The sequence below is a fragment of the Heterodontus francisci genome, chromosome 9, assembly GCF_036365525.1.
Source record: "Heterodontus francisci isolate sHetFra1 chromosome 9, sHetFra1.hap1, whole genome shotgun sequence".
In the NCBI taxonomy this organism is placed as follows: domain Eukaryota; kingdom Metazoa; phylum Chordata; class Chondrichthyes; order Heterodontiformes; family Heterodontidae; genus Heterodontus; species Heterodontus francisci.
The window spans coordinates 50,792,966-50,814,226 of NC_090379.1; the positions used below are offsets into that span (position 1 = coordinate 50,792,966).

The following is a 21,261-nucleotide window of genomic DNA, read 5'->3' on the forward strand; positions in this document are numbered from 1 at the left end:
AACAGATTTGGATTGGCTATGATGTTGACTAACCTACTAATACTCACTATCTACAAGGAATGCAAATTCAGGCATAATCAAAGTGAGCTGTTCCTGCACGTGGAAATGGGTGTGTTGTTATTTTCAAGGTAGGAGAAGTGGGGAGGGAAGATTGAAGGAGAGGAATAGATGAATAAATGAAAAAAGGTGACGGGATTAACTCCAGTTTGTGTTTGTTTATTTTTATTACCATGGTGTTCAGTGCATTCAGAATTACAGCAACTATACTAGAATGATGTTTTAACACTGTTCAGAGTGCACAATGTTTTGGAGTTCAGTCAATGATGGCTAGATAAAGCTAACAAATGTCAAGTGTAGGAAAGAATGTTCTCAGTTTCTAAATTATTTATACAGCAGTATCACATTCAGTCCTACTGGCTTTAATGTGTGGAAATGTTGGAGAAAATCAGGATACTGTGGATCTTAGTGGGAAAAGAATAATCATGGGCTGTTGCATTAACAGGGATTGTGCACAAAACGTTGACAAGAAAACATGAATAAAGTATTCTTATGCAATTTGTGTAACACATTGATTAAATGAGAACTGTTAATACACAGGATTGCATATTACTTGATGACTTTTTTAAAAAAAAGTTCTTGTTGCTAATTCAAAAAGTTGCCCATTCAAACCTCACCCAAGGTTAGAGCACACAATCTAGACTGGCACTTCAGCAGTACTGAGGGAGTGTTACTCTGTCAGAGATGTTTTTTTCTAGATGAGACATTAAAATAAACCCCGTCTGTCAGTGCAGCTGAACATTAAAGATCCCATGGCATCATTTGAAAGAGAGCAGGGGCTTCGCCTGATGGCTTGGCTAACAGTCGTTCCTCAAATTACACTAAAAATCAGGTTATGCAGTACAAAATGGCTGCCGCATTTCCTTATGTAACAACAGTGACTGTGATAACCCTGTGGTTGAATAGTCTTTTGACTCTCCGCAATAAGGTTCATGCATGAATAATTACCATTTAGGCAAGGTACAGACTGGAGCCGATGGAGCTATATCCCAGGAGTTAGCATCTTCAGAACAGGAGAAGATATGAGAGAGAAACAAATCAACACATGTACCTTTTAATTGTTCTGTTAACCATAGAATAATACAACACAGAAGGAGGCCATTCAGTCCATTGTGCCTGTGCTGACTCTCTGAACGAACCATTAATTAGTCCCTCTCACCTCGTCTTTCCCCATAGCCCTGCACATTTTTCATTTATAAGTAGAGATCTAACCCACTTTTGAAACTTACTATCGAAACTCCTTCCATCACCCTTTCAGGCAATGTATTCAAGATCAAAACATAATAAACATGGAAACACAGGATTTTACAGCACAGAAGGGGAACGAAACCAGTCCCACTACCTGCCCTCTTCCTTCCTACTGCTTTAAATATTTAAGAAAATAGTCTTTCCTTGTTTTAATCAAAATATTTCATAATTTTAAAACTAATAAATCACATCTTTCTTGGATCCAGCAGAAATAATCCCAGTTATACATTTATAATTATGTAACATAAAATAATCAGTTCTTTAGTCATTAGAAATTAAAGGCACTGCAATGGAGCACATCGGTTTTCGAAAGAACTTTAAACTGAAAGTTACACAGCAGCAGATTGAAGGCCACCTTTTCAGTTGTGTCTTGCTGCCAGTGATCAATGTCTAGTTCTGTGAAATCAGCAGACTGTACTGCACATTCAGCATTGTTACACTAACTGACACTAAAGATCACAATACCCTCTTGAGGAAGACAAGGTATTAGAACCATAGAATCATAGAAACTTATGACATGGAAGGAGGCCTTTTGGCCCATCATGTTTATACTGGCTCTTCGAAACAGCTGTCATGCTTAATCCCACACCCTCGCTTTTTGACCGTAACCTTGTAAGTTTGTCATCCTCAAGTACCTGTTCAACTCCCTTTTTTCAATTATGTTCAGAATTAGTTTCCACCACCTTTTCAGGTAGGGCGTTCCGGATCCTGCTACCTGAGTGGAAAAGTTACTCCTCATTTCCCCTTCAGACCTTTTGTCAATGATTTTAAATCTATGACCTCTGGTTATTGACCCACTCACCAGGGGGAATATCTATTCTATCCAGGCATCTTATTCTCTTGAAAACCTCTACTAGGTCATCTAATGAACTTCTCTGTTCTAAGGAAAATAGTCCTAACCTTTCCAATCTCTCCTCATAACTGAAGTCCCTCATTCCTGGTAAACCTCCTCTGTACCTTTTCTAAGGCCTTTACATCTTTCCTGTAATATGGAGCCCAGAATTGTTCGCAATACCCCAGCTGAGATTTAACCAGTGATTTATAACGTTATGACAGGAGCGCTTTGCTTTTTATATTCTATAACTCTATTTATCAACCCAAGTAACCCATTTTTTTTTTTAACTACTCTGATAAAAGGTCATCAACCTGAAACGTTAATTCTGTTTCCCTCTCCACAGATGCTGCCAGACCTGCTGAGTATTTTCAGCATTTTCTGCTTTGCTTTCAGATTTCCAACATCTGCATTATTTTGCTGTTGCTTTTTTAACAACTTTATCAACTTGCCCTATCTTTAAGAATTTGACTATATGACATCAAGATCTCTCTACTCATACCCATTTTTCAAAACCATAACATTTATAGTATACTGTCACTTCATATTAGTCCTTTCACAATGCATCACTTCACCCTCCTCAGCATTGAACTCCATCTACCATGTCTCTGCCCCTGTCACCATCCTGTCTGTCATCCTGAAGTCTATAACTATCCACATCACTACTTACTACTTTGCCAAGTTTTGCTAAATAATATGTGACATAGTTTGTTCCTTTAGCTCAGTAAACCTGTTGAAATCTTGCTTTCTTTAGCAAGGAAGATGAAAAATCAACAGAAAAAATCGCAATAAAATCCCATTTTAGGCTTATAGAAGGAGCATTTATGATGTTTCTGTGTGTCTGAAAATTAATTTGCTTGATTCCTCTTCAGCTACTAAAGTTTTTTTTAAATTTCTGTGTCTTATCTTTGTAGGTTTTGATCGTTTATCAGAAGAATTTCTGATTGCTGCTGTTCCCATACAAATGCTTAATGTGTTAATCCCTTAAGAAGTTCCTAAGCACCTTTTTAAAAATGATATAAACTTCTTTATTTACACAGCTACATGACAAAACTCACTAAAGGATATAATACAAGCATATTAAATATTCATAGAGGAAAAGCAGCTGTTTGTATGTGTTCCCTATCTATGAAATGGCAGGCTCTTGATGTAGAGTGTTTGCACTTTTAAACATAACTAATTCTAAAGAGGCAGATGGTCAAGCTCATTCTTTAAATTTTGTGAAGTAGCTTCACTCAGGAGAAATATTTACACACATACAGATTCGGTTTCAGGTACTAAATATATGTGCTTTTCCTGACCAATAATAGACGTTTTTAAAACATTTCCTGTGATAATAATCACATGCCACAGATACAAAGTAAACAAGACTACCAATGCTGAACACATTGCTTTTATGTCTAAATAATTAATCAAGGTAAACCAATCACCATTATAGAGAGATCAGATATTCTTCCTCTGCATTGAATAGGAAACATTAGGCTTGGTATTTCTTTCTTTATCATGTTTTTGTTAGTTGGCCTGTACCAATTTGATGTGGAACTTTTTCAATTGAAATATAGCCAAAATTTCAGTGATAGGAATGTCTGCAGCTTCTCATGAACATTTGAGGAAAATTACTTTGTTTATTTAAAACACGATGAGAATAGTTCCAGCAAAACAGATCATTGTAGCCAGCATGCAAAGTAGGAGGTTCAGCTGTAGGCCGCTTGTGCTGCTTGTACATATTGTCATCAAATTACTCTCAACTCTCAATTGCCAGCATATATACAACTATTACTGACATTCCTAAATATGCCAATGTAGGGGATAACTCTGCACTCCCATAGAAGAAGCCATCCTGGGTCAGAGATTAGGCTACAACATTGTAGCCACAATTCTCTAGCCTGCCCTTCCTAATGTAATGGTCACTCCCTAGGCTGTGGGAACAAGAATTAGCTTTGCATTCTCCTTTACATAACCGGTGACAAAATTGTACTATAACTCCACAAGATATGCTTTTTTTTGTTCTTTCATAGGATGTGGACATTGTTGGCCATTGGTACTTATTGCCCATTCCTAACTGCCTTTGCGAAGGTGGTGAGCCACTTCTTGAACTGCTGCAGTCCTTGAGGTGAAGGTACTTCCACAGTGCTATTAGGTAGGGAGTTCCAGGATTTTGATCCAGTAACGATGAAGGAGCAGCAATATATTTCCAAGTCAGGATGGTGTGTAACTTGGAGGAAAACTTTGGAGGAGGTGGTGTTCCCATGTAATTGCTGTCCTTGTACTTCGAAATGGTAGAGGTTGGAGATTTGGGAGGTGCTGTCAAAGGAGCCTTGGCGAATTGCTGCAGTGCACCTTGTACATGTGCCACAGTGTGCCATTGGTGAAAGGAGTGAATGTTTAATGTAGTGAGTGGGGTGCCATTCAAGTGGGCTGCTTTCTGCTAAATGGTGTCGAGCTTCTTGTGTGTTGTTGGAACTGCACTCATCCAGGCAAGAGAAGAGTATTTCATCATGCTCCTGACTTGTGCCTTGTAGATGGTAGAAAGGCTTTGGAGAGTCAGGAGGTGAGTTACACGTCACAGAATTCCTAGCATCTGACCTGCTCTTGTAGACACAGTATTTATGTGGCTGTTCCAGTTAAGTTACTGGTCAATGGTGACCTCCAGGATGTTGATAGTAGGGGATTCAGTGATTGTAATTTTGGTGAATGTCAAGGGAAGGTGGTTAGACTCTATCTTGTTTGAGATGGTAATTGTCTGGCACTTGTCTACGTGAATGTTCCTCGTTGCTTATCAGTCAAAGCCTGAATGATGTCCAGGTCTTGCTGCATGTGGGCACACACTGCTTCCTTAATGGTGCTAAATGGTGCTGAACAGTGTGCAATCATCAATGAACAACCCCACTTCTGACCTTATGTTGGAGGGAAGGTCATTGATGAAGCAGCTGACGATAGTTGGGTCTAGGACACTATCCCGAGGAACTCCTGTGATGTCCTGGGTCTGAGATGATTGGCTTCCAACAAGCACAACCAACTTCCTTTGTGCTAGGTATAACTCAAGCCAGTGGAGGGTTTTCCCCTGATTCTCAAAGAGTTCGATTTTACTGGGGCTCCTGGATGCCACACTCGGTCAAATGCTGCCTTGATATGCAGGGCAGTCACTCTCACTTCACCTCTAAAATTCAGCTCTTTTATCCATGATTAGACCAAGACTGTAATGAGGTCAGGAGCTGAGTGGTCTTGGTAGAACCTAAACTGAACATCGGTGAGCAAGTTATTGCTGAGTAAGTGCCACTTGATAGCACTGTTGACGATACCTTCCATCACTTTGCTGATGATTTGAGAGTAGACTGATAGGGCAGTAATTGGCCAGATTTGATTTGTTTTGCTTTTTGTGCTCAGGACATACCTGGGCAATTTTCTATGTTGTTGGCTAGATACCAGTGTCATAGCTGTACTGGAACAGCTTGGCTAGGGGCACAGCTAGTTGTGGAGCAAAGGTCTTCAGCACTACATCTGGTTGGTGTCGAGGCCCATAACCTTTGTCGTATCCAGTGTACTCAGCTGTTTCTTGATATCACATGGACTGAACTGAATTGGCTGAAGATTGGCATCTGTGATGGTGGAGACCTCACCAGGTGGCCGAGTTGGATCATCCACTCAATGAAGTTGTTGCAAACCGAGGGGTAGAAGTCATGCTTCAGTTATACAAAGCCCTTGTTAGACCATGCCTGGACTCCATGGGGGCAGTTTTCTCAGGAGCTCGGAAGTGTGGGTCGAAGCCGGGGGCCAGAAAAATTGTAGAGAAAGAGGTTGTGCCAGTTCCCGTGATGCATTCCTGCCTCCTTGTGCTTTTCCCAGAGGGGACTTCAGTGCAGTGATGGCAACCTACTGGCAGCAATGGGAAGCTAATTAAGCTTCATCAGCAACCTGTTAGCAGCAATTTTCCAGTGCAAATGAGATTTTACCAGCATCACACTGGATCCCCGCTGTGTCTGCAGCTTGTCAGGTAACAGGAGGCACATGCAAGTGGGAGATTGGAGCGCCATGACAAATAAATTAAATCTACCACCTAAAGATACAAATCAGAAAGCCTGAGGTCCCCTGCAGGCAGAGGCTTGCAATTTGCTTCCAATATCCTAGACACTGCAGTGACGAATAATGCTGGTGGGTGAGGAAGTGGCAGTCGTTGCCTCCAGCTGTTTCGCTCCTCCATTTTGTCCAGCCCTCTCGTGCCTCCTGTACAGCAGCAGCACTCTCACTGCATATACAATGAAGGCTGCCAGCTAGCTTTGCAGTCTCAAGAGCTGGCTCACTCTTGTGCTTCCACAACCTGTTCTTGGAGGCGGCCTCTTAAGAGGGAGCCTCCTGTAAAATTTATCCTGGGAGGCATGCTGTTGCTGCAAACGACGTCGGGACCTAAAAATGGTCCCGCTTACCAAAAATTTTCAATGTCTTGAAGATTCAGCCCCAAGGGTTAAGCTACATGGAAAAATTAAATAAACTATGGTTGTATTCCCTGGAACTTAGAAGGTTAAAGGGTAATTGATCAAAGTTTACAAGATATTAAGGGAACAAATAGGGTAGATTAGGAAAAACTATTTCTCTAGTTGGGAAATCTTGGACTGGGGGCATAGTTTAAAAGTTAGAGCCAGACCTTTCAGGAGACCTTTCAGGAGTGAAATTAGGAAATGTTTCTACACCCACAAGATGGTAGAAGTTTGAAATTCCCCTCTGCAAATGGTAATTGATGCTAGATCAATTATTAATTTTAAAACTGAGATCTGATAGACTTTTGTTTGCGAAAGATATTAAGGGATATGGAGCAAAGTTGGAGTTAGATTACAGATCCGGCGTAATCTTATTGAATAGCAGAACAGGCTTGAGGGGCTAAATGGCCTCCTCCTGTACCTATGATCCTAAATGCTTCAGCCTTGTATATTGCACTTTGGTGCTGGGCTCCATTATCATTTAGGATGGGATGTTCCTGGAGCCTCCTCCTTTCGTTAATTGTTTAATTCACAACCACCATTTACAACTGGATGTGGTAAGAATACAAAGCAGCCATCCAAAAACAAAGTAAAGGTCAGAGTGGGAGCTTTGTGGAACAGCTCCATTCATTCTGCAAGTGTGACCCTGAGCTTCCTGTCGCATGTCATTTTAATTCTCCATCTTGTTCCCACTCTGACCTTTCTGTCCTTGGCCTGTTACAGTGTTCCAATGAGGCTCAACTCAAGCTCGAGGAACAGCACCGCATCTTTCTACAGGGACTTTACAGCCTTCCAGACTTAACATTGAGTTCAATAATTTTAGATCATAACCTCTGCCCCCATTTTTTTCCTTTGTTGTTTTCTTTTACTGGTTCGTTTCCTCTTTCTTTCTTTCTTTCTTTCTTTCTTTCTTTCTTTCTTTCTTTCTTTCTTTCTTAATCCTTTCACTTTATGTTTGGACAGCTGCTATCCTGCCATTTACGCCTCATTCAGACACATCTTTTGTTTCTTTATTCGTTCCATTACCACTCCCTTTGGCTTTGTACCATGACACTTTTTGTCATTTAATCTCTCCTGTCCTCTACCCAATCACAGACCTTCCTTTTTGTTGTTCTTCCACCAGCAACCACCCCCACCCACCCACTTCACTTGCTCCAAACCTATGACATTTCTAACTTTGAACAGTTCTGATGAAAAGCTACTGTCATGCACATGACCCCCCCCCCCCCCACCTGCCAAGAATGAGGCATATTAATGTTATCATATGAACATTGATTTTAAACTGTTGCTGGAGTGAGGAAATGACTTGTTAAACAGATCAGACGTGGTTGGAAAAAACATCTGCATGCTAACTACCAGTGCTTGAAGGGACAAAGAAGCTATTCCCTGCTCCAATTTAACCCACAATGGACGTTGAGAACCAGGTATTGTGTGTAAGAAGAGACATTCCAGAGTAGGCTAAGACATGAGAAACCACAAACAGACATGGTCAGACCAGCTAGTCAAACCTGCTTGGCAACCTGGGTTTTTCTGAATTGTACAAAGAGTTTGAACTCAGAGTGTCTGTTTGCTCCTGGAGTGAGAAGACCTCTCCTGTCTGCTCCCATCTCTTTCTCACAAGCCTCTGGACCCACTGAGGACACATGAACTTCAAGAGAGCAACTGTCCTACCTTGAACAAGGTTTAAGAAGAATACTGGGCCCCAACGAAAAGCAAGACCTACCTACAATCAAGGACTTTACAGCGAGTTCGAAGGACAGTAACCAAAAGCATCTTCAGCTATTGCCTCAAACTTTTCCACTTTATTTCTTCTGCCCTTTTCTGTCTCTGTCTGCATGTGTGTATCGCATATTCATGCTACTGTCGTCGCGTATCTGTAGGCGTAAACCGAATTAGAGTTTAAGTTTAATAAAGTTCAACCTTGTTTCTTTAAACCCAAGAAAACCTGTCTGGCTAGTTTATTTGCCTTATAATTGGAAAGCGGTGAACAAGGATTCACCAAGGGGGAGCTAAAAAAAGTGTGTTTAAAATTAAACCCTGTTACGGTAAGACCAGGTGAAGGCTGAGAGGGAAGCCTAGACCCCTTTCTCACCTGGTCGTAACGCCACAGAAACTTTAACTCTGTTTTTCTCTCCTCAGATGCTACCTGACATGCTGAGTATTTGCAGCATTTTCTATTTTTGTTTCAGATTTCTAGCATGCACGGTATTTTGGTGTTGCTTCCATCTGATCCGTTGGTTGCGGAATTTGCTTTGGTCTGCCTTTAGCCTGCTGCTTCTGCTGTTTAGCATGCATGTGTTGTAGCTTCACCAGATTGGCACCTCATATTTAAGTATGCATTGTGCTGCTCCTGGAATGCTGCTTTACAGTCCTCAGTGAAAAAGGGTTGTCCCCTGCCTTGATGGTAATCGTACAGTAAGTGGTATGCAGTTCCATGAGGTTACAGATTGTCATGAAGTACAATTCTGCTGCAACTGATGGCCCACAGCATCTCATGGATCCCAAGTTTTGAGCTGCTAGATCTGTTCTAAATTTATCCAGTTTAGCATGGTGGTAGTGCCACAGAACACGATGGAGGGGTATCCTCAGTGTGAAGATGACACTTTGTTTTCATAAGGACTGTGCAGCAGTGATCAGTCCTACCAATGCTGTCATGGACAAGTGCACCTACAACAAGTAGACTGGCGAGGAGGTGGTCAAGTAAGTTTTACCCTCGTGTTAGCCTCAGTGCCAGTCTGCCAGATATATCCTTCAGGACTCGGCCAGCTTCATCAGTAGTGGTGCTACTGAGCCACTTGGTGATGGACATTGAAGTCCCCCAACCAGAGTACATTCTGTGCCCGTGCTTTTAAAGGCCGGCTTTGGTCTGCAAACGAAACCCGACCCGAGCCCGACAGAACCACATCCGACCCCGAGCCGGCCCGAGCCCTTCCATTTTTTTCCCATGCCTGAACCGACCCGACCATCAGATAACCTACCTTCCGTTTTTCACTTTGTTGCTGATCTGCACAAGCTTAAAATAACTGTAACAACACCACCTTTCTAGTCCAAAAATTAAATTAAAATTGCAGCCACTTGCCTGAGGTCATGATAGGGCGGGTCTGACCCGGCCCGACCCGAGCCGAACCTGAATGCCAGACCCAGTCGTGCGCCCCGACCCAACCCGAACCCGACACACGCCGTCGGGTCCCATCAGGTTTGGGTCGGTGAGTCGGCCTTTACTTGCTTTCCTCAATGCTTCTTCCAAGTGGTGTTGAACATGGGAGTACCGAGTCATCTGCTGAGGGAGAGCTGTATTTGGTAATCGACAGGAAGCTTCCTAGACCATGTTTGACCTGATTCTATGAATCTTCATGGGATCCGCAGTCAATGTTGAGGACTCCCAGAGCCAATCCCTCCTGACTGTATAGCACTGTGCTACCATCTCTATTGGATCTGTCCTGCCAGTGGGACAGGACATACCCAGGGATAGTGATGGAGGAGTCGGCTATGTTGGCTGAAAGATATGATTCGGTGACTATGACTATGTCAGGCTGTTGCTGGACTAGGCTGTTGGACAGCTCTCCCAATTTTGACACAAGTCCCCAGATGTTAGTGATAGTTTTTTTAATGAGCTTCGTGATTGCAAAGTTTCAGAATCTGAATTTACAGAATTAATTCAAAAGGAAATTGGATGGTCACTTGAAGGAAATAAACTTGCAAGCTACGGGGATTTAGTGGGGGAATGGGATTGACTGGAGAGCTGGCATGAACCCGATGGGCTAAATGGCCTCCTTCTATGCCGTAAATGACTTTATAATTTGAGAATTATTTTAAAATCTGTAGTAAATGTAAGCAACATAAGATTTCAGCGCAATTGTTTTCCTAAGACCTAAAAAATTTCCTAAAAATATTTTTAAAATAAATAGCCATGATGCGTTGTTTAATAGTGCCTGTGGGGCCATTGCAGTAGTACTTGTGAATTTAATCGACATCCTTCTGAGGGCTCAGCACCTTTTGTCAGCAAGTTGCCGAGCAGGTCGAAAATGCCTGGTATAGATCAGGAAGGTCACAGATTTGACCCTGCCTCAGCTTGGTTTGCTGATCTCAGCCAGCAGGATGGGAGTAATACTGTTGACCTCAGCACTCCTTCCTGTGTGGGTAAATATTGATTGAGAATCGATTGACTGTGATGCTCCTCAAAGATTAATTGCTTACTGATGCTCAGTGTCAAAGCTGACACCTGCATAATGACCAATTGGGCAAGATTTCAAACAGTGGTAGGTGTCCATTGAATCATATCCCAGTAAAGATTCAAGGCCTTCAGTAGTAAAGTGGAGAAAATTGGTGAGGGGGAAACGTGTTCAAACATTAGTGGCAGGCTTAAAAATCTGGGACTATTATTGAAATGGTAAAAGATCCAACTGGAAGTCATGGTAGCACGTATAACCAGGTACTAAAAAGCACCAGCTTCCAGGGATCCATATCAGCATCCAAAAAAGTGATAAGTTACATAAATGCCTTTGATATCAATTGTAAAGAGTTTTCACACTTGAAAAAAGTGTTACATTTTCAATGTTACCCTTTGTCAACTGTTAGAAACAATAGACTGAATTTTCCTGACTTAGTTTGTTTTTGGACATCGGACTATTTTCAGGTCGCACACCCAATCAGTGGAGTTGCAGGCCTCCAGCATGCTCTTTACTAGAGCAAAACAATTAAGAGTCCGCCTCCAGGCTTCTTGACCAACTGGGGAAGGTGAGGGGGGATGACATAACCAATTGTAAGAGGAGGGATTTCTAATGAAAGAGATCATGGTATGCTTCAGAGAACCTCACCACGATTTGGACTTTTTAGGTTGCAGCAACCTACAGGAATGGTAAGGCTACCTGGAAAGGCTGCCCCTCAGGTCTCCCACTCTTACATGGAGGTTCACCTATGTGAGCTGAGGAGCTGCAGTGAGGTGAGCTCTCCTGAGGGCAGGAGGCCGAGGGCACCTTCTTCCACCAAGCAGGCATGGTTAGAAGTGAAGTGAGCAGCAGCAGTGTGGCCCCTCTAACATGGAGGCAGTGGACCAGAAGGATCCAGGACTTCAGGAGGGCATGACAGGTGAATGGCATAACACTGTCAGGTGCCAAGCCCCACACTCTTACTTGCACGGCATTTTCCTGCACAGAATACCACCTTGCAACTCCAATCATTCCTCTCTTTGCAGGCAGCCTACATGCCCATCTGAGATGCCAACACTCACAATGACCCTTAGCCTTCTGCCCTCTTGCATCCATGTCTCACAGTCATCATACACAAATGGTGTTCTTCACTCCTCTGAACACAAGCCATTCCTAACACTTCCACCTCCCGGCTTTCTCTCCTTGCAAGAGAGATCACACAAGTTGGTAGGAGTCAGAGATGTGGCAGTTGGTAGTTCTGATGAAAGGTCACAGACCTGAAACGTCAACTCTGTTTCTCTGTGCACAGATGCTGCCTGACCTGCTGAGTATTTCCAGCATTTTCTGTTTTTATTTCAGACTTCCAAGATCCACTGTACTTTGCTTTTGTGTTTGGGACAAGGGTTGTGGGATGCAGTGGGTGTGGGCTTCCAGTGACCTGCATCTTGTCAGGCACTGGCAATGCATGCCTGCCTGACCCACTGTGAAGGTGGTCTTGAACCATGAGGATGAAGATGTCAGTGACCTGCCGCTACATGCTGAGCCTCATGAGGCACTGGTCCTAGCACATTTTGGGATAGCTGGTCCTCTGCATTTAGACCCTCTGTTAGACCAGCTGAAGCTGGAACATGTTGCAGTGGAAAGCTCCCTGCCCTAGACCCTCAGCAAAGAGGGGCCAGTGTTGCTGCATAAGCTGCTCCCATGCCACTCTGAAGGCTGGCGCTAGGGAAATGCAGCTGAGGGTGGATGAAGGGCGGCACAGTGGTGCTGTGGTTAGCACCGCAGCCTCACAGCTCCAGCGACTCAGGTTCAGTTCTGGGTACTGCCTGTGCGGAGTTTGCAAGTTCTCCCTATGACTGCGTGGGTTTCCGCTGGGTGCTCCGGTTTCCTCCCACAGCCAAAGACTTGCAGGTTGATAGGTAAATTGGCCATTGTAAATTGCCCCTAGTGTAGGTAGGTGGTGGGGATGTGGTAGGGAATATGGGATTAATGTAGGATTAGTATAAATGGGTTGTTGTTGGTCAGCATGTCTCGGTGGGCCAAAGGGCCTGTTTCAGTGCTGTATCTCTAAATAAAATAAAGTGCTGGCCAGGTGAAGTGCCTTCCAGGCAGTTGGCACTCACCTGTGATGTAGTGATAGCACTCTTTGACAGAAGGAATGCTTTTCAAGGTAGCCTCGCAGGCTGTCCATTTCTGCATCTGATTTAAGAGTGAGAGCTGAAGTCTGGAGGTATTAATTAGGTGAGCAGGTTGGTGAGTTTTAATTTTTTTTTTCTCCTTTCTAAACTGGGGTAGTATTTTAAGCTGGTACTGGGGAAATATAAGTATTGTATTAAATCTGTAGCTTAACTTGTTAAACTTCTGAATAGATATACAAATTAACAGTGATATTTCTAAACTTGAAACCTAATTAATTAAATAAAACACAACAAAGATGGCAAGGCAGGTGATGTGTTGCAGCTGTAGCATGTGGAAGCTAGTGGACACCAGTGTGATCCACTGCAATTACATCTGCAGTTAGTGTCTGCAGCTTGAGGAACTTCAGCTCAGAGTTGATGAGCTGGAGTCTGAGATTTGGACACTGCAATGCATCGGGGAGGGGGAAAGTTACCTGGACACTTTGTTCCGGGAGATAGTCACACTCCTTAGGCTAGGTACTTCAGATTTGGTCTGTCTTCAGGGACAGGACGGTGTGACTACAAGTGAGGCATGTATGGGGATCCAGCAGGTAGCAATGGAGGAGCCTCATCCCTTGCACTTGTCCAACATGTTTGAAGTTCTTGCAGCTCGTGTGGACAAGAGAAGGGACTATAAGGAGGATGAGCAAATTGAATCCCTACCATGGCACAGGGGGCCATTCAAGTGTGGGGAATAAAAAGGAATGGATTTGTAGTAGGGAACCGTACAGTTAGGGGATAGATGCTGTTCTCTGCAGCCAAGAGCATGAGTCCCGAAGGCTGTGCTGCCTGCACGGTGCCAGGGTTAAGGACATCTCCTCAGGCCTGGAGAGGAACTTGGAGTGAGTGGGGAAGGATCCAGTTGTCATGGTCCATGTGGGTACAAAAAAGGAGCTTCTGCTGAGGGGGTATGAGCAGCTAGGGGCTAAATTAAAAAACAGAACTGTAAAGTAATAATTTCTGGGTTACTACCTGAGCCACGAGCAAATTGGAATGGGGTAAATAAGATCAGAGAGTTGAACGCATGGCTCAAAGATTGGTGTGGGAGAAATGGTTTTGATTCATGGGGCACTGGTGCCATTATTGGGGGAAGAGGGAGTTGTACTGTTGGGACGGGTTTTCACTTGAATCACGCTGGAACCAGTGTCCCGGCGAATTGTATAACTAAGGCTGTAGACTGGGCTTTAAACAAAATAGTAGGGGGGAGGGTTCAGGTGAGGGGAAACTTAGAAAGTTAACGAGAAAGGACAAGGCAATAGTGCAGGGTAACAATTCAGGTAATGATAGCCAGAGTGCGACAGGAAAGGACAGAGCATACAGACATAAGAGTGCACCACCAAATAAGGTCAGACTAGGGAAAAAAGGGAAAAAGTCTGAATTAAAGACTCTTTATCTGAATGCCTGCAGCATTTATAACAAGATGGATGAATTGATAGCACAAATAGAAATAAATGGGCAAGGTATGATAGTCATTATAGAGACATGGTTGCAAGGGGACCAATGCTGGGAACTAAATATTCAAGGGTATTGGACATTTTTGAAAGAAAAAGGAGGTAGGGTAACTCTATTAATAAAGGATGAGATCAGTACAATAGCGAGAAATGATCTTGGTTCGGAAGATGAAGATGTAGAATCAGTTTGGATGGAGATAAGAAATAGCAAAGGAAAGAAGCCACTGCTGGAAGTAGTTTATAGGCCCCCTAAAGTAGCTACAATGTAGGACCAGCTATAAGTCAAGAAATAATGGGGGCTTGTAGGAAAGGTGCTGCAATAATCGTGGACAATTTTCATCTTCATATAGATTGGACTAATCAAATTGGCAAAGGCAGCCTGGAGGATGAGTTCATGGACAGCAGTTGAGACAGTTTCTTAGAACAATACATTCTGGAACCAACTCAGGAGCAGCCTATTTTAGACCTGGTAATGTGTAATGAGACAGGATTAATAAATGACCTCCCTGTAAAGGATCCTCTAGGCAACAGTGATCATAACATGATAGAATTTCACATTCATTTCAAAGGTGAGAAATTTTGGTCTGAAATGAGTATCTTAAACTGAAATAAAGACAATTACAAGGGTATGAAGACAGAAATAAAAACAAGGGTCACTGACCTGAAACGTTAACTCTGCTTCTCTCTCCACAGATGCTGCCAGACCTGTTGAGTATTTCCAGCGTTTCTTGTTTTTATTTCAGATTTCCAACATCCGCAGTATTTTGCTTTTATTTTGGTATGTAGACAGAGTTGGCTAAAGTGTACAGGGAAAATAAATTAAAAGGTAAGACAGTAGAGAAGCAGACATTTAAGGGGATATTTCATAGCTCTCAACAAAGATATATTCCATTGAGAAAGAAAGACTCTATGAGAAGGTTGCACCATCTGTGGTTAACTAAGGAAATTAAGGATGGTATCAAATTGAAAGTTAAGATGTACAATGTTGTAAAGCTTAGCAACAGGCATGAAGATTGGGAAGATTTTAGAAACCAGCAAAGAATGACTAAAAAAGGGAGAAATTAGAGTCTGAGAGTAAACTAGCAAGAACTATGAAAGCAGACAGTAAAAGTTTCTACAAATGTATAAAAAGAAACAGAGTAGCTAAAGTAAGGGTTGGTCCGGTAGAGGATGAGACTGGGTAATTGATAATGGGAAACAAGGAAATGGCGGATACTTTGAACAAGTATTTTGTATCTGTCTTCACAGTAGAAGACACAAAAAGCATCTCAAGAATAGTAGAAATTCAAGAGGCAAAAGGAAGGGAGGAACTTAAAACAATCACTATCACTAGAGGGAAAAAATACATGGAAAACTAATAGGACTAAAGACTAACCAAGTCCCCTGGAGCTGATGGCCTGCATCTTAAAAGATGTTCTTAAAAGAAGTAGCTGCAGAGATAGTGGATGCATTAGTTGTAACCTTCCAAAATTCTCTAGATTCTGGAAAGGTCCCAGTGGATTGAAAAATCGCAAATGTAAGACCTCTATTCAAGAAAGCGGGGGGGAACAGAAAGCAGGAAACTATAGGCCAGTTAGCCTAACATCTGTCATTGGGAAAATGATAGAATCCATTATTAAGGCAGTAGTAGCAGGACATTTAGAAAATCAGAATGCAATCAGGCAGAGTCAACATGGTTTTATGAAAGAGCAATCGTGTTTGACAAATTGACTAGAGTCCTTTGAGGATGTAACAAGCAGGCTGGATGAAAAGGAACCAATAGATATAGTGCATTTGGATTTCCAAAAGGCATTCGATGAGGTGCTACATAAAAGGTTACTGCACAAGATAAGAGCTCATGGTGTTGGGGGTAATATATTAGCATGGCCAGAGGATTGGCTAACTAACAAGAAACAGAGAGTTCAGTTGAATGGGGTATTTTCAGGTTGGCAAACTGTAATTAGTGTAACGCTAAGGGATCAGTGCTGGGGCCTCAACTATTCACAAGCTATATTAATGACTTGAATGACGGGACCGAATGTATTGTAGCCAAATTTATGGACAATACAAAGATAGGAAAGCAAGTTGTGAGGAAGACACAAAGGCCTAGATTTTACTGAGCTCCCGTGTCGGGCTCCATGGTCGGGGGGGCCGGAAGATTGTTCTGGCAGTGGCCCGCCATGGAGCCCGACACTGGGAGTGTCGGGCCTAATTTTCATGGCGGGGACGGGGCTCTGTAGCAGCCTCCCCCACTGCTGGGCGATGGGACCCAGATTAACATATTTAAATTAATGAAATGAATATATTTAAATAAAATCAACAGCGATCTTACCTTCAGGCCGCAATCTTCCGAGCGGTAGCCAGCACTCAAGCCCCTTCACTTTCCCATCCAGGGAAAGTAGACACAATAGTGGTGGGGAGGTGGGGAACTTATGATTTCTAGTGCAGTGGGGAGATGGGGAATTGGGCAGTAATGCAAATTACTAGTGTAGGGGAGAGTGGGAAGGGGAGACCTCTGCACTTTGATGAGGGGGGAAGGACAAGTGTTGAAGGTAAGTGTTTGGTGGGGGGAGCAGGGAGAGAGGGCGAATGTTGCATTTAACTGTTATTGAGGGGGGAAAGGGGTGATAAATTTAACAGCAGTACTTTGTGGGGGGGGGTGGGGGGGGTAGCCCTTTAAAAATTTAAATGACCCTGCAGGGCTGGCTGCCCTTTAAAAATGGCGTCAGCTCCTGCGCACAGGCAGCTGATGCCATTGCCTGCATTGGCGACACCGCCCCCTCCATGTGATTGGTGGGGGTTGGGAGGCCACCCGACTGGCTCATTATCCTGAGCCACCGTGGTATGACGGCACACGGCCTGGCATTATTTTTGCCCGCTGCCTGCTCCCAGCAGTGGGAGAAGAAAATCCAGCCCAAAGTGTTGGCAAAGAGATACAGATAGGTTAAAAGACTGGGCAAAAATTTGGCAGATGGAGAATAATGCGGGAAAATGTGAGGTTGTCTTGTCCACTTTGGCGGGAAGAATAGAAAAGCAGAATGCTACAGTACAGAGGGATCTGGGTGTCCTTGTACATGAATCACAAAACATTAGCATGCAGGTATAGCAAGTAATTAGGAAGGCAAATGGAATGTTGGCCTTTATTGCAAGGGGAATGGAGTATAAAAGTAGGGAAGTCTTGCTACAACTGAACAGGGCATTGGTGAGACCGTACCTAGAGTACTGCATACAGTTTTGGTCTCCTTACATACAAACATACAAATTAGGTGCAGGAGTAGGCCATTCAGCCCATCGAGCCTACTCCACCATTCAATAAGTTCATGGCTGAACTGATTACTCCACATTTCCACCTATCACCTCCCACCGCTTGCTTATCAAGAATCTATCTACCTCTGCCTGAAAAATATTTAAAGACTCTGCTTCCACCGCCTTTTAATGAAAAGACTCACGACCCTCTGAGAGAAAAAATTCTCCTCATCTCTGTCTTAAACAAGCGACCCCTTATTTTTAAACAGTGACCCCTAGTTTTAGATTCTCCCACAAGAGAAACATCCTTTCCATATTCACCCTGGCAAGTCCCCTTGGGATCTTATATGTTTCAATCAAGTCGCCTCTTACTCTTCTAAATTCCAGCAGATACAAGCCTAGCCTGTCCAATCTTTCCTCGGAGGACAGCCCACCCATTCCAGGTATTAGTCTAGTAAACCTTCTCTGTACTGCCTCCAATGCATTTAGATCCTTCCCTAAATTAGGAGACCAGTAATTGGAAACAATGCCTATTGTTTAATTCCAAGAAGAAAACTTGCTTACACTAGCTAACACAACAGAAAATTAATACCTCAGTATGCTTTAACATACAGCTTGTACACAGTATTCCAGATGTGGTCTCACCAATGCCCTGTATAACTAAGCAAAACCTCCCTACTTTTGTATTCAATTCCCCTCATGACAAAAGGTAACATTCTATTAGCTTTCCAAATTACGTGCTGTACCTGCCTACTAACCTTTTGTGATTCATGCACTCACTTACGTGAGGGATATACTTGCATTGGAAGCAGTTCAGAGTAGGTTCATTAGGCTGATTCCTGGGATGAAGGGGTTGTCTTATGAGGAAAGGTTGATCAGGTTGGGACTATACTCATTGGAGTTTAGAAGAATGAGAGGTGATCTTATTGAAACATATTAGATTAGGGGGCTTGACAGGGTAGATGGTGAGAGGATGTTTCCCCTTGTGGGGGAATCTAGAACTAGGGAACACAGTTTCAAAATAAGGCATCTCCCATTTAAATCAGAGATGAGGAGGAACTTCTTTCAGAGGGTTGTTAATCTTTGAAATTCTCTTCCCCAAACAGCATTGGAGGCTGGGTCATGGAATATGTTCAAGGCTGTATATTCCTTTAATTTCTCTGGACTTGAACTCAACCAATCTATCCTTCCCCACTCTGTAACCTATTTGTGTGTGTGTATGTGAAATTTGGAGTGTATTTTATTCTGTTACATAGATCAGTTTAAGTCCAATAAAGCTAACCTCTTTCTTTGTTAAACTCAAGAAAACTTGTCCGATTGGTTCTTTTTATAATAATTGCGCGTAAACAGTTAAACACTCACTGAATTGGCAAGTTATCCATTTAAAAAGAAATAAACCTGTTGTGGGCAAATAAGGAGAGGGAAAAGAGGGGAGCCCTTCAACCCCTCCTCACCTGATTGTAACAATAGCAAATAGTTGTCTATATTTTGATTTAGAATAGTTTTAAGGTGTGAATGTATGCACATGTGCATGTGGATATATACAATACAATATACATGGCAATAGTAATAAAGCTACTTTGACATCTCGGCAGCATTATTACGGTCATATAAAGAGAAATTTTCTGCATCTCAATGCATGAGCTGAAATGTCACGAGGAATCCAAAAATCCCTAGAGCTGGAAATAAGCTGTATGTTAAAGCATACTGAGGTATTAATTTTCTGTTGTGTTAGCTAGTGTAAGCAAGTTTTCTTCTTGGAATTAAACAATAGGCATTGTTTCCAATTAATTTAAAGATGAATATGTATTCTTGGACAGATACTCAATCCAGTGAGCTTATTTTTAAATAACAATCACGTTATCAGTGCAGTTTTATCCATTACTGCTGTTCTTGCAGTCCTTTGTGAATATTTGTGTACAAACGTACGATTCAGCTAATGGTCTTACTTCCATTTTAAATTATGTTTGTTTTCTAGGTCACATCTTGCTTTGGAATGCAGTGGAGAGGTATGTTTTCCATCATTTTAAAACATCTGACAGCATCTGCCAAATAAACCAAACATAAGAGTTACACTTGTTCTGCATCCAGCAAAATCAGATAATTTGGATTTGGGTGTTATTTGTGACTGTTCACTGAAAGTAATGAGTCAATGTGAACTGTATCAACAAAGGGTAATGAAGTAATGGGATATATCCCAAGGCCATTTGACTGTAGGATAAATTTTGAAGTGGAGCCTCACAATATTTACCTTTATAATTCAAAACAAGTTATTCTAACTTCGCAAAGATCGTCAGTGATACCTCATTTGGAATTTGTGTGCATATTTGAACACCCCTGCCTTCAAAAGAACATTGGTAGATTTGAACATGTTCAGAAGAGAGTGACTAGGCTGTTAAGAGGATTTTGATTCTAAGCTAAGAAGAAAGACTCTGAGATAGACTTGTTTTTGTTGGGGAAAGAAGTTTGTTAAAGAGGTATGATCCAGGTCTGAAAGGAAAAGATCATGTACCTGGAACCATGTTATTTAGTTTGGACTGTAAGTGTAGAGTGAGGGCATGAGTATAAAATCAGCATTGGGTTAAGCAATAACTTTTGTTTCTCCTTAGAGTATTAGATATGTCAGACAACTCTGAGCAAATGCAGCCAATACAATTTCCCTTAATAACTTTTAAAAGGAGCTGGGCAATTACCTTGTGAAGAACTGAATGCAAGATTTAAGGATATGTACATAGGTATGATTGAGTACTTATCTGCAGATTTCCTTACCACCTATCTATTTCACATTACCCATCAAAATGTCTGTTCTCTTGTGAATAAGTGTCTCAGCATCTAGAAAATAACCTTGGATGAATCTACTTTTGGCTTACTGCCATTGACACCTACTCTAAAATGTTAACTTCTCCCCTTGACAGGTTACTGTACAGTTTGGATACGAGAATTACGGGAAATAATGAGACAACACTCAAAGCCCAAATTAGACACTAATGTCTTTATTAGATTTGGTAAATAGGTTAGGCAACATAGTAGGAAATAACATGGAGTCCAGCTCAATGGAGTACTGCTTCAACAGAGTACTTAACTCGAGAAATTTGGTGACTGAGGGAATTCGGTTCAGAGAAGGAGGAGGTGCTGTTCTGGTCTTTTACAAGACAAGCAGCTGTCCCAGTGAGAGAGTGGGAGACAGCGAGACCTATTGAGCAGCTGGTAAATGTTTCTAGATAATAGTCCAGAAAATAAAGGCGTAGCAGGGAACCTCAACCCCATGGAATGCATATTCTGTGCCAAGTGGGAAATCCTGAATGCTTCTCATGGCCTGGATGGCCACATGCAAAGGAAATGTCACCAGCTAGAGAAGCTCAAGCTCCAGGTTTCGCATGATTCAGGAGGTGGTCACCCTGCAGCATGTAGAGAAGGAATGGGTGACCACCAGAAGGACAACAAGGACCAGGCAGGCAGGGTAGGGATCCCAGTTATGAATACTGGTGAGAGTGATGGTTTTTCTGGGAAGTGAAAGCAGAGCCAAGTTCATGGCACCATGGGTGGCTCAGCTGCACAGTGGTAGAGGAAGAATAGGGAACAGCAATATTGGCAGGGGATTCAATAGTGAGGGGAACAGACCAGTGCTTCTACGGCCATGGACATGAA

At 42.5% G+C, this 21,261-nt stretch overlaps 1 protein-coding gene across 1 annotated transcript in view; it reads left to right on the top strand.

The window, feature by feature from the left end:
- Window positions 1-21,261, top strand: part of c9h14orf180 (chromosome 9 C14orf180 homolog) — a 99,181-nt gene that overhangs the window by 23,043 nt on the left and 54,877 nt on the right. Inside the window, exon 7 of the mRNA XM_068038148.1 lies at window positions 19,592-19,622. Coding sequence (XP_067894249.1) covers window positions 19,592-19,622 — 31 coding nt within the window. The remainder of the gene's footprint in view (window positions 1-19,591; window positions 19,623-21,261) is intronic.